The sequence below is a fragment of the Desmodus rotundus genome, chromosome 8 (genome assembly GCF_022682495.2).
Source record: "Desmodus rotundus isolate HL8 chromosome 8, HLdesRot8A.1, whole genome shotgun sequence".
Taxonomy (NCBI): Eukaryota; Metazoa; Chordata; class Mammalia; order Chiroptera; family Phyllostomidae; genus Desmodus; species Desmodus rotundus.
The window spans coordinates 28,007,245-28,020,990 of NC_071394.1; the positions used below are offsets into that span (position 1 = coordinate 28,007,245).

Sequence of the window (13,746 nt, forward strand, 5' to 3'; positions counted from 1 at the left end):
AATAGCATTATAATTTATTTTCAAAATTTCCTCTTGTAGTATATTTGTGTTACTTACAGTTTTTCACTGTCAGTTCTTGCCTTGAGTAGTTTCAAGAAAAATGTTACATAGCTCAGATAATAATGTAATTTATGTTGGGTAGTGGTGGGGTGGAGAACCAATGAGCAATAAAGAAAAGAAACAGGAATAAACATGAAATATCTCAGGTCATCAAAGCTGAATCATTCTGAATCTCCACTCCCTTTATTTCTCGTGGCTGTCAGGAGAGGTGGTATCAGTGGAAAGTTACATTTCAGAAGGAAAAATTGGGAACTACAGTCTCAATATAACACACAAATAAAGGTGAACACAAATAATCCTCCAAAATACAAAACTATTCCTATTTGCAATGTATTACAAGGTTTCAAAATTTTCTATTTCTTTAATAATATTAAAATTACTTTAGTAAGAAGAAAGGCAACCCATTACGCCATGCTAATACCCTTCTCATATTAACATTCACGGTAGAGCCACAGTTTAATCCAAATGCATCTACTCTATCACGTTGACAATATTAAAGAACTAATGTTTCCTAAGTGCCTTTCAAGGGTACACCACCCCTCCAGAATCAAAACTGGAGCAAGGGTCCCTGACTGAACATGATTTAAGTGAAGAAGTCCAATGTCTATGCTAACATCTGACAAACAGTAGAAGAAACCCCCATTAACTGCCTCTGATTTCATCACTGGTTATACTTGGGCCTACTTATAATTTGAGATTTTAGGTTTGCTTACTTTTTAAGTATTTAGTTGTCCTAGATTCAACTTTTGGAAAGGCCTCCTCATATAAAAGAGGATGGGCCGGAGCAAAATAACAATTTTAAATACTACAGTTATAAAGCACTAGTACTACAATGACCTCCATGTAAATATTAGCATCAGTAAGTGTACTTAACGCACATTCATAATTTTATATTAACAATTAATTTCAGGGTGATTTGTATTTAGAAATCATTTTTAAAACCCCACACATAGGATGACAAAACAAGATTAAAATCACTGTTCAATAATTAACTATTGCTCATAAAGTTCTTCAGCACTGTGGTTGTGACTCGTGATATTTCCCACTCCTGGTCTGTGGCCAGGAGTATTGATTCATGAGCTGACTGTGGTAGATGTTTTAAGGAAATACAGGCTAATCTAACACTCAACTAATGACCCTTCTCTATGTGCCCCCACAAAACCCCCAGCAGATCCATTGCATAAGATACAAGGTATTGTTTTCTCTATGATGTCTCATAAGTTTGTCTCATATAAGATTCACTTCCTGCACATTTGGGTATTTTTAAAAAGAAAACAAAACTCAGAATTTGGAGAGGAATCCACTGTTCAAAAGTTCACCTGAGATCCTGAGGAGTATAGAAAGAGTCTACTCTGCGGCTAGATCCGTTGAGTCCAGATGGACATTGGATTTAAGAGTGCAGATTGAGGGTAGCTATAAAATTAAGCCCTATTACAGATTTTTTAAGTAGTACAGGCAAAAATGTGCCATTAGATATAAAAAGGCAGAAACTGGTCATGAAAGTCATTGGAACCAAGCACAGGGCTTGGCAAATGAAAAGCACATAATAAGCATTTGTTAAATTAATGACTTCACAAATAAATTATAAATAAATTAAGCTTACATTTTGAAATATTGTACATATGGGAAGGGGAACTGCTTTCTCTGTCTTTCCTCATTCACTTCCGATTCCCATTTTTTCAACTAAAATAAGTGAAGAGGAACAGTATTCTAGTTATGTCTATCTCTATATCCCTGTGACGGGGACTTCAAGAATATGCCTGAGCTGGGTAGCGAGCAAGGGTCATTCTTTGATAAATTGAAGCCTGTGCAGTGGAACTGTTGAAGCTTGTAGGCAGTTGCGGTGGGTGGGGCAGGGAGACTGACTACATGGAAAAAGCCTGCAGGATTGGGAGAGCTCTAGGGGCAGTCAATGTGTTACCCTGCCCTAAAGTATTCGAGTCTTCTGTGCCAAGGTGGGCAGGATCTTGAGAGAGTAGGGATAGGGAGGTCACTGAGTTAATTCTGTACAAACAAAAGAGAACAAACAACAGTTTCATTCCTCTAAATGCCACACACATATGCACCTCACACTTCATCCTTGCCCTCTCTCCTCAGTGAAACGCGTGTGTGAGAGCATTAGACACACAGGCTGGCGAGTGGACGCTTTGTTGAAGCAAACTGATCTCTTGTGAGAAGCAGAGGTGACTTCAGCCAGTTCCCCTGAGAACAAGGTAAGCCGCGAGTCTAGAACAGTTTTGAGAATTCCTTGTAAGCCATATTGGACAAGCACTGGTGAGAAATTTTAATCTAGACCTCAAATCCCTACCTATCCTTCTTGAGAAATCTAAGGTAGATGTTGCCTTGGATCACTCTGAGCATAAGACATGCCATCTCCACACAAATATAAATTTTTTTTAAAACTCTGAGAATACCTAATTCACCCTGTTGTTCAGTATTAAAGTTTGTGGAACCTACTGGGCCACTGGGTTACAGGCTCCTCTGATATTCCCCCTTTAAGTTCAATTATTTTCCTTCCAGTCTCTGACAGTACTGCTGTTTACCTGCATCCCAAGTCCTCCGCTCAAATCGTACACAGGGTTGTCATTTTGCTACTGTCATAGTCCCCAGCACCCGTTTGGGGAAAGTTGAAACGCCTCAGACGGTGATTACAGATTTGCCATGAGTTCTATACACAGAGTGGCCTGCACTTCTGGCACTTCCTCAGGGACCAAATGCCAACCAGTGATGGGAACCTTGCTAGTGACCTAACTCAGTTTGCTTTGCAGAGAAATCTGAACCTTCTGGAAGAAAGGATCTCCACCCTTGTAAAGAAATATTTTGTGCCAAAGACAGCTAAGTAGCTTCTCTTTTCTCCTCTTGTCCTGTATCTTCTGAAGGTGGTAGTCTTGGGCAGTGTTCTGGGGGAGACCTTAGACCTCTCCCCTGGAGGCAGGGCAAAGTCTGCGTATAGTGCTAAATCACAGTGTTCAAAGTCTACTGGTAGGAGAAGTAGCCCATCAGGAACTGTGGCAACAAGTCGAGGAATTCTAAAAAATGAAATGGTGAGAAGCTCCCCTTCTCTTCTTCTTTTTAATGCTTCTTCCCACCTTGTGCTTTCAAGTAGGTCAGTCATTGGAGTTGCAAGTTATTAATAATAATTATTATGTTGCTTTTATCTGAAGGAATAATACACAAGGAATTAAACAGAATGAAATAAAACCTGAGGGGTGTCGATTTTAATACCTTCAGAAAACAAAAAGACAGCACAGTTGTCCAACTCCAAAATGCCACAGTACAAAAAGGGAAGAGCTGAAGTTCCAGTAAGAGAATTGTGAGTCTTATTTTTAAAACCTAGGGATAAAATATACCCTTTAATATTGACTATTTTAGAGGTAGCGCCCTCTTCCAGAATACAGAGGGAAAACAGAAGGTAAAGAGCACGACTCTTTGCGGGAGTGTTGAAACAAACAAGAAAAAGTTTTATTTTGAAAATACAGTCTTTAAAGATAAATTTGGCTTCCATTTTCCATATCTAGGTGCATCCAACAAGATACAAAAACGAACAAAACATCAAAACAAAGACCCACAACATTATGTACAGAGCTCTAAAATGAGCTGTGAATATCTACAAGAAACTAGCATATGCTCTTTGTGAAGGGATGTACGAGTGTGGCTTTCTACAGTTCTCAGTCCTCCAGAGCGGAGTTAACTCCCTGGAGCTGCAGGTGCGACTGCAGCAAGGGCAGAGCTGGGGTCTGTGAAGGGTGGGGGTAGAACCCCCGGGTGGGAGGCCTGTAGAGGTGTCTGGGGAGGGGAGCAGGGCGGCACGGGGACAGATCCTGGGCTTCTCTAGAAGTCCTGCCGCGGGGTGTGAGTCAGGCTGTGCCGCCGCAGATCACAGTTTCGCCTGAACACTTTGCCGCACTGCTCGCAGCTGTAGGGCTTGATGTCTGTATGGGTGAGAAGGTGAGTTTTCAGATTACTTCTCTGATTAAAGGTTCTTCCACATGTGGGGCATTTGTGTGGAGATTCCTGTTCAGATGTGAAGCAAGCAAAGGATTAATCCTTCACACCACCACCGCACCCTTCTCAATAGTTGTCTTCTTGGTATCACATAACACGCACAGCACACGACTACAAAACAGCGGACTTGCAGGAACAGATCTGTGCTCCTAATCCTCCAATCACTAAAACACTCGCTCAGGCACACACCGGGGCCTGATTACGCTGATAACTGTGGTGACCACCGAGGTGGGCTTCATGATTTCCAGCTCTTTACATTTCACCCCCATGTCATAGGCAGGAAAAGGGGAGGAAAAACCCTAATCCTCTCTTAAGGAACAACCTTCTCCCGGGTAATAAGTCTCCCCTTTGCTGGAAAATTAAACTATTCTTCAATGTTCTGAAAACTACAAATTATGAGGCCCCTGGGAGAGAGAGCATATGGGATTTCACCATGCCTCCATTATCAAAATTACCTTTATTTCCTCCCAAACACAAAAGCCTTAAATGCAGGGCACATTGGATGAAAAAAAATAATAATTCTAAAATTAGGATTTAGAATAAAGAGAGTGGCCTGTCCTCTAAGAAAACATAAAGATGTTTTACGTTGAATAGGATTAATTTTATGTATAAAGAAACCGAGTGCTGCTTTCCCCACCTAGAAAACTAAGCTAAATAGTCTTTTAAGAAAGACTCTGCAACTGAGCACCTTCTGTAGAGCAAACATGATAAAATCAGCCACTGTTTTTAAACAAGAAAACAAACTTACCTGCATGTGTAAAGTTTTGTGAACTGCTAGAGTTCTAGACTGACAAAATCCTTTCCCACACTCCTGACATTTGAAGGGTTTTTCTTTGGAATGAATATACCTGAAAATCAATATAAGGTTTCATTGAAATGGCTTTACCACCTTGGTGAGGAGTTTCATTTGACAATTACCGAAGTCATGAAAGGAAAAAAGAAACAGGGTTCCATTATGTACGTTCTTAGATTGTATTTCCCCCCCTGTGTAATTCTGTTTATGGTTAACCTCAACTAACAGGCTCTTCCAAACATTCACTGGTCGTTGGTTTTATCTACACTTGATCGCCCTCTCTGGCGTATTATGGAGCTCGAAATCGTGCCGAGTGAGTCCTTCCTGGCCTCTACGGTTTTCCTTGGGATTTAAACTGGCCAAATCGAGATGTAAGGCAAGGCCCGGGTTGAGGGGGACTGGCTTTACTGACGCCTTCACCAACCACCAGCTGTGGAGGATCGGTACACAAGTCCCACCTTGGGGAACCGCTAGTGGAATCCGCAGGGAGATACCCCACGCCCCACTCCTGGGAAGTTTTTACCGGATGAAACATTTATGTTACCGTATTTCTTCAATTGCCGTTTAATGACACAGGGTTTAAGGTCCGAGAGTGGGGGTAGGGAGTGGGATATGGGGGAACTGTGTCTAAATGCAGTGATCTTCAGACCTCCGCAAATAAATGGAAAAGGAAGGTCGTGGTGTCAGGCTCTGGGGCGCAACTGGGAGTGGGGGTAGGCGGTAGGGAAGGGAGGGAACCCAGGGGAGGTGCCCCGGAGTTGATTTCTAGAATTGGTCTCAAGGCAGCCATCGTGGGATTTGGGGTCCTCAAGCTTTACCTGCCCTGCCCGAAGGGCGACCAGGAGGAAACTGAGAAACCCATCACAGCACTAAGGCCAACCCACCCTAAGGATGAAAAAAGAAGACCCTCCCGCACTAGAGCACAGCAAAGGCCCAGTGAGGAAAAAATGGTAAATATTGGCTGGTGGCTGTGGCTGGCGCTGCAGGGCCTTCGGAGATACATTCCAGATCAGAGGGGGTTTAGTGGCACTTGCAATGTCTATGAGACTTTGGTATGCCGGATAAATTTGTCTCCCCACCCCCAGGCAGCCTCCTTCTCCACCTCACCTGTGATCCCGCAGATGATCTTGCCTCCGGAAGGCCTTGTGGCAGATGTCACATGTGTACGGCCTCTCATCCGTGTGGGTCCGCTCGTGGATGAGCAAGTTGTAGGATTTGGTAAAGTGTCTGCCGCAAAACTTGCAGATAAACTCTTTTTTCGTTTTAGAGGGCAACCTCCCTCGGGAGGGCTTTCTGTCCGGAGTCAATTTGCTGAGGCCCGAGATGGGGCTACCCAGCCCGGGGCTCAGCTTGGTCAGCTCTCCAATCTTAGGGGGGTCCTCTTGCGTGGCAGCCACGGCCAAGTTGGCAAAGTCGAAACGGGGCCGGTCCTTATGCAGGGCTGGGAGGACGTGGGCAATGGCGCCCTGCTTGGGGTGAAAGAGGTGAGTGGTAAAGGGCAGAGCCTGGAAGGGGAAGCGAGCGTCCATGAGACCCTGCGCTGCCGCCATCTCGGTGATGGTGGAGCGGGTGATCTCGTGCACGTTGGGGTATCCCAGAGTCCAGTGGTTCATGTGCATGGTCTGCACCGCGCTGAGACCGTACAGGCCCTGCAGGTGGTCTACTGCGGCGGGGAAGGTGTTCACAGCCTGCAGGAAGGAGTAATTGGTGAGCTGCAGCGAGGGGTGGAGCGGGATGGGCGCGGGCAGGGCCTTGCTCCCCATTTCCCGGGGTGCTGGGGGGCGGAGGGAGCCGCCCCTTTCTTCCAGAACTCAGAGGCTGGTGGGTGTGGGGCTCCGGTGAAAACCCAGAGAGACAACAGCACTCAGTGACGGCCTAAAAAAGGGAGAGAGGAAGGGTTGTGATTGTTATCCAGACCAGCTCCGCCTGAACTTTGCCTGCTCTGCCTGCGCGGGTTACTATACCTCCTTTCTAAGACTTCCTCCCCACTCTCCTCCCGGGCCCCCAAAGGAGTGGCGAGGGAACCCTAGATCCAGCCCAGCGAGTCCACACTGATCTCTGCCAAGGCCAGAGGGTCAAGCGGTGCAGGAAAAAGTCCCTAGTGAGCTGGGCTGCCTGGCGGCCCTTCTGGGTGCCCACAGGAAGGTCAGGTTCCCGGATACAGCGGAAGACTGAGGTTCAGGGATAAGAGAGAGAGGCAGGGGCGCTCCAGCAGAGGCAGCACCCAGTCTAGCCCACCCACTCCATCCTATCAGCGCTCAGTCAACCCCCACAACCCTCGATGCCAACACCCGCAGGCCCCTGGCTGAGCTGCTGTCGCCAGGGCACCTGGGAGCTAGCTCCCTTGGGAACAATGGTCTGTGGGTCCCGTCTGAGGTTCAGAGGCCCGGCAGCTCCTCACCGTGCGCCCTGCGCTTACCCCGGTGGGCCGGGGGAGGGGGGGGAGGGGGAGCGCAGCTGGGGAGGGTGCCTCTAGCTCTAGGGCCCTCGGGCCCTCGGCGGGCCCGCCTCGCCCCGCGCTGACCTCGGAGGTTTTCTTTTTCCTTCCTCTGCCTCAGTCCCATTCATCAGCGGTGACGGGCCGCAGGAAAGAAAAGTGACACCTCTGGGCCGGTTCGACCAGGAATTGCTTGCTTCTTCCCAGGGGCTGTCCCCTTGTACCCCCCACTGAGATCCCTTCCAGATGGTTAAGCTCCCAGGGAGAGGTTGGGGGTGGGCGGAGAAGTAGAACGTCGGGTGAGGCCCGAACCCCTCCTCCCAGATTGAGCGCCAAGCCCTGGGGAGGCTCGGAAGGCTCGAGAGTCCTCCGGACCTGGCACCGGGAGCTGCTCCAACAGCAAGGAGACCCCGGGAGAAAAGAAGAGTAGGGAGAGGGCTCCCTGGGGAGGGAAATGGAAGGAGCAGCAGGGGAGCCACAGCAGTGAGGTCCTGCCGGCCTGGAGGAAGCTTGTTTATCCTCCTGGAGATACATACTGCAGCGCTCCTGCCACCGGGACGCTGAGCCGGGGTCTGCGGGCCTGGGCCTAAGGAAGGCACACGAGCTTTGCTCTCCCTGCGCCTCCAACACAGAGGTCTGCTTTCGGATCCAGGTTCCCAGCGACACCTCACCTGCATTCAAGATGAGCCTAACTTCTCTCACTGCCAGCCCCTTTACAGCACCCAGGTCGGCCAGCTCGACAAAACTGCGCCCAGTCTCTGAGGGCGACTCTCCAGGTGGGAGACTGATAGCTTCAAGCTCTCCCTGGAGAGGGGCAGGCCCGGCAGGTCTGAGCCCTCACCATTTATGCCTGGTTGTTGAGACCAGCAGAAAGGTGGGATAGTTTGTTCAGCCTTCCCGCCACCCTGCCCGCTTTTCTGTGCCTGAATTTTCTTCTCTAGTGTGTTGTGTTGCCAGTGGCTCTACGCGCAGACTTAGGGGGCTGCGCTAATGACACAGCGCTCTGGCAAGGCAGAACCAGGCTGCCTCCCTGAAGCCCACACCTTCCCTCCCTCCTCCTCTGTTTGGAAAGGCTCAGAGACAGGGATTTATTAATGAACCGCTTCTGCCTGGTGGTATGCGGTCTGGGAGTTCAGGCCTGGAGTTAATGAGAGGTGTGTAACAGTCAGAGGGTCTCAGTCAGCCATTCAACCGAAACTGTAAACCTCCTTTCGGAATAAACTTTCCCACCACAAATCACGATTCATTTTTGTTCAGTGGCAACCTCTCAAGCCCTCTCCTAGAGAGACTGGAAAAAAGGATTCTATTAACATCTCTGGTAACCTATCTGATTATTTCCTCTTCCGTTAAAATAATAAATGACACCTTTATTTCCTTCTTTTTGCATAATGAGAATTTTCCAGAGATTAAAAATATTATTTTTTCCCTAGTGTTAAAAAGTAGCCTCCCCCACAGAGAGGAAACCAAAATTATTATTTGGGTGTATTCCCAGATTTCTTAGAAATAAATACGGGAGGCAAGTCCATCTCCCACCATGTACTCTGTGTGTGTGTGTGTGTGTGTGTGTGTGTGAACTGAAAGACTACCACAACTTGTGGTTTCGATTCCAAATACACGAAGGGAACTCTGCCCCAAAGGTTACACGTTAATTCTGCCAGCAGCAAGTCGAGTGCCATCTTCCTTCCCTTTCCTCCCAATGGCTCATAATACAAACATTAATGACTCTATCGTAACTCAGCTTCATGGTGGTACACAGGTGCTATTTCATCGTATGTGTTCATCTTAATTTGCGGGGCAAATGGTTTCCTCACAGAAGAGCAGACCTTTGGTGCCGTCTGGAACCTTTTACAAACAGAACAACTCTAGTTATCCACCAAACATTTTTTTTTTGCCATAAATAATTAGAGCGTTTGGATTTCCAGTCTCCCACTGAGTTGCTGGAAATGTATGTCAAAAAAAATATTGTAAGTCAGTGCAGAAATCTAAAGCACTTTCGTTTTGTCTGTAGTTCAGCAAGTAGTTCCCACACTCCGTTTCAGGCAATTGCAGTTACCATCTCATCGTCTGCTGTCATTTCTCCACCATGCCATTTGGGACCATTGGTTACTTACAATTTGCAAAGAAAGAAACTTAAACCAATGAAAATATATACATATTCCAGGGGGGCTGGGGCTAGTCTCCCTCCGCCAGTCTTCTTCACATGACTTTCTCGGCATGTGCAGAAGTTTTGTAAAATGCAGGTCACTGGCTGTCAGCAAGTGAGCTGTGCACATACTAAGTTCAGTTCAGTGACGCTTTCAAATATTGGAGGGGGGAAAGGTACATGGTAATTTGATAAGGAGTCTCTCTTTTCGGTAATGGTGTTATTACACTGAATTATCTAAAAATAATACGCACTCAGGGGTCATCTGTGAAAACCCCTGCGATGGTGTCTGAGAGAACTGACTGATAGGTGGATTGGCCCGCTGAATTTCAGCCCAAGCCACAGTGGAATTGTACATAACTCAGAGAGCTACAGTCCAAGTGGATCTAAGGAGATCATTAAAAAAATAAAAATAAAATAAAAATGACTAGACTGGATCAGGTGAACTGAGAAAATCGGCCGCGAAGTTCCTGCCCCTGTGCAGCTCTGCCTTCCCAAGGAGTTAATTAAATTAAGATGCCTTCCGCATAAGGGTTCTGTTTCCCTCTGCTCCCTCGCTCCCCCTGCGTGAGTAATTTCTTGTTCTGCTCAGTACTGCAGTTTGTTTAGCAGGGAAAGTAGCTGTCTGAGGCGTTTCGCTCCGGGAAACACCAGCCCTCTTTTGTTCTTTGCTAACAGGTAGAAAGACAGATCCAGCGCTCGCTGCACAAACACCTTTTTCTCCTTCCTACTTTCTACAACCGCAACTCCCTCTTCTGTTACAATTTATTGAGAATCCAAGCGTTTAAGCCCCAGGAGGATTTGCCTTCTGCCCCCTCCTCCGGTACTGGAGGGGAGGAAAATCAAAAGGCCAGCACAAGGTTGTAGAATTACCTACGATTGAACTACTACTTCCCTTTTGAAATGTGTGGGCTAGACAGGTACTGTGTCCCGGCCGGTCCGCGCTGTGCCTCCGTGGCTGCCCCGGGACGGGTATACCGTGGCAGGGGCAGAAACACCCTGGGGCAACGTAGTTTTATCTCGGCGTACGTCGATCAGCTTTTATTAGAAGCCTTGGTGAATGCTTAGATTAAATGTCGCAAAAGAAAACTAAAAACAGCACTTAAAGTGTGTGTCGTTGGGTGTTAGCTGGGAGAGGCGTGCACGGGATCCGACAGAGTGAGAAACAATGCCCCGGGATTGCATCCATGATTCCTTTCCACAGTTTCTGAACTTGTGCGCGGAGCCGAGAATCAGCGCCCCCTGCATCCCCTGCACCCTGCCTTTCTTAGGGAGGCTGCAGTCCCTTCCCAGGGCGGACACTCACCTCCCGCGTAAAGGTCCGCCTGGGCAGCGCCGCTTAGACCCGGTCCAGGCAGTGAGGCGCACAGCTTGGAAAGGTCACTGGGTCCACCCCGTGCAAACTTCTGTTTCCGCGCGGAGTCCCGGGAACCGCGGACATTATCTGGAGCACCACGAGCAGCAAAAACGAGAGCAGATCCTCGCCTTCGTTGGAGTCTGCGGACATGGACTGCGTAAAGACCCGAGGTGCTCGGAGCCGGCGCTCAGCGCTCGCCCGGAACACCGTGTCTTCGCGAGCCTCTCGCCGACTCCGGATAAGGTGGAAGCCTGCCGCCTGGCAGGGCCATCACCCTCCAGCAGCGAGCGCGCCGAGCTCAGTCCCTGCCTGCGTCCCTCCCTAGGCTGCTCGCGGCCCGGAGTCCAGGGCTTTAGTAGCGGCCCCGCCTCCCCTTCGGGCGGGCGTCCCGCCGCCGCGCCGGGCCCTCTGCTCCCTGGCTCCGCCTCCGCGCCCGGCGCCCGCTAATGGTCCACTCTGTTTACTTGTGTTTGGATAGCAACTGAGTCTTAAAGGCACAGGTTTGCTCGCGGTTTCCCAGTTAGACCCGAAGGTGACTCAGTTCAAAACTCACACACAAACACAACGCCCACCCCTTTCCCTCTCTGTGCCACTGTTCCTTAAACTGAACAACTGCTCTTCTGCCTTCCGAATACCCCTCAGAGAAACTGAAGGGCATTTTATAGTTTTACTTCGAGCTCTCACCGAGTTAATTTCCGCATTTTAACACATTTAACATAACCATCTTCGTAGGGTAAAATCAATCAGTTCTAGATTGTATTCTTTATCATATATCCCTTCCCCAATTTAAACTACAGTATTGTACATAATTTTGGTCAATTTTTACTATTCGTGCAATTTGTTTTCAAAACGAAATTTGTTTTTAGAGGTGACAATTGGCTGATTTCGTAATTACTGCAAAGACATATATGGAATGTCCCAGGAGAAATTTCTTCCAATATTTAAGCTTTAATTAGCCAATGTACATTTTATAAGCAATTAACCGACTTGGTTAAAGAAGTGGGCTTCAGCAACCCACTGGCAAATAAGGAATCCATCTGGAATTGGGTGAAAAACAATCACTTTTAAAATTAGGAAAATGCTACTTTAGCTTCTCAAAACATATACATCTTCATTACCAGCCCCACCCCATAAATAGAGTTGATTGTTCCGTCGCCAGGAAACTTAATCGAATTGGAAGTGTAGTGATACATTTTTCAGGTTCTTCTAAAGATTTTTGTCATGTGTGCGAGTAATTGCAGAACGCCTTTCAGCTCCTCTGGAAGTAGGGGGACCGAGCGACAGAAAGGGAGTGACACACACTCATTTTACACAGCTTCTTTCCAGATGAGATCCGCCTGAGCAACACCGAGCAAAGTGCCCTTCGTCCCAGACGAGTTCGCTGGAGGGGATTTGCCTTAGCCCCTGGCAAATCCTCGTTTTGGGGGCACAGGTCTTCCAGCCAACAGGCTGTACAATTCAAGTGTTCCGCCAAAAGTTGGTTTTGGATGTGTCGCCTCAAAGGACAATTAAAATAATCACAATCGTGAGGGAAGCGGATAAATAGGAGCAGAAGACGGAAAACTGTCAAAAGGTGAACCAGTGAGTGGGAAGCCAGGCAGAAGCTACGAGATATTAGTTTATTAAGATAAAATTCCTTCTATTTTATTTATGCTGAGGTGGGCAGAATTTTTCGTTCCTTTGGGGTAAAACATAATTCGGAGATAGCAGATCTTGTCCTCTTTCCCATTTCAAATTCACAAAGCTTAAAAAGTGAGCTTGAAGGCAGACGGGAGTGTGTAACATCTTTCAGTATTTAATTGCTTCAAAGTGGATTTGAGCAACAGCATGGAAGGAGTAAAATGCCTAGGAGTTCAGGATTTTTAAAAACCGTTTTCCCTGGTGGCTTCTACAGGGGTGCTTTCATTTTAGTACTCAGTCCTGAGCTCCAGCTACCGGGATGCCTGCGGTCCCCTCTCTCTAACCGCCTCATTCTTTCAGCAGCTTTTCTCAATTTGGAAGACTTGGAGGGAACTTTCTCTTCTTTCAGACCCCCAGGACACACACTGCAGGGGCGGTGACCTGAAGAGTGTTCCTGCGCCTTGTATTTCCTTTCACCAAAGTGTAGGCAATTCCCCAGCGGCGGGCTTCACACCTACCCACCGTGAGTGAGTGTGCGTGGGTGCTTGTTGTGTGCGGAACCGCCTGCTTTTCCCGCGAAGCAGACGGAATTTACAACCACCCATGAGCTGCGCCCTCTTTCTGCAAACCTCCTGAGCCGAGGTTTTTCCATGAATGCATTTACCTCGCCCACCCGAGCCTCCGACGTTCCACAATGGAGTCTGGGCCACGCCGGGCCGAGAGCTGCGGTCGCTGGAAAGGTAGGGAGGGGTCGATGAGTTCCGGTCTTTGGCAGAAGCCGCGTGGCCCCGCAGCGCCTCTGCAGCCTCCAGGCCCGGCCAACTCAATCGGCAGGTGCGCGCCCCACGACGAGGGCAAGCCCGAGGCTGAGCCCTGTGCCTCACTGCAGGCAGGGCTCCCGTGAGTCACCTCCGCGCCCACCCGCAGCATGCCCTAGGAGTTTCTCCATGCTCAGCCCAGGCAAGCCCCTTGGCCCACGCCGGCGTCTAGGGCGCACGCATTGTGGGGGCCCTCCCAGGAACAGCCTCATTTGCGGGACACCCCGGGCGACAACTCCTGGCACTGAAGATTGGCCACCGGGCCCAAGCTAGTTGCGGCGTCCGGGTGTGCGGAGAAGGAAGTCCCGGAACACACGGCGGCCCAGATGCGCCCGGGGGCTGCATCTCTGCGCCCTCCCGGAGCTGCGCGGCCAGTTCACTCTGACATTTCTGCCGGCTCGGTCTTCTGCCCTTGCGGCTCCGGGCTTTCGACACCAAGGACGCTTCCAGGGAAACGGCCAACAGACAGACTAGGGACGCGCGAGCGGGTGTGCTGCCCAAACCCGAACTGCC

The 13,746-nt window shown here is 48.7% G+C and overlaps 1 protein-coding gene across 3 annotated transcripts; it reads right to left on the reverse strand.

Annotated features, from left to right (window-relative positions):
- Positions 1-313: 313 nt before the first annotated feature.
- OSR2 (odd-skipped related transciption factor 2) lies at positions 314-11,144 on the reverse strand. Of its 3 annotated transcripts, none has more exons than XM_024572496.4 (4): positions 10,745-11,144; positions 5,966-6,733; positions 4,814-4,913; positions 315-4,074 (listed from the first exon to the last, which is right to left on the reverse strand). In XM_024572496.4, the coding sequence occupies exons 2-4, from the start codon at positions 6,619-6,621 to the stop codon at positions 3,892-3,894; spliced, it is 939 nt and encodes a 312-aa protein (XP_024428264.1). In that variant the 5' UTR covers positions 6,622-6,733; positions 10,745-11,144; the 3' UTR covers positions 315-3,891. The 3 variants fall into 3 exon arrangements, with proteins under 3 accessions (XP_071078327.1, XP_024428264.1, XP_024428263.1); XM_024572495.4 differs by having other exon boundaries at positions 556-3,992; positions 10,745-11,143; XM_071222226.1 differs by lacking the exon at positions 10,745-11,144 and having other exon boundaries at positions 314-4,074; positions 5,966-6,660.
- Positions 11,145-13,746: the final 2,602 nt, after the last annotated feature.

What these genes read in the sequence shown, in the direction of transcription:
- OSR2 (XM_071222226.1), bottom strand. Translation starts at nt 6,621, where the DNA reads ATGGGGAGCAAGGCCCTGCCCGCGCCCATCCCGCTCCACCCCTCGCTG. An exon ending in GATCATCTGCGGGATCACAG is followed by an intron (nt 4,914 to 5,965) that starts GTGAGGTGGAGA and finishes ATTGATTTTCAG; the next exon opens with GTATATTCATTCCAAAGAAA. An exon ending in ACAAAACTTTACACATGCAG is followed by an intron (nt 4,075 to 4,813) that starts GTAAGTTTGTTT and finishes ACATCTGAACAG; the next exon opens with GAATCTCCACACAAATGCCC.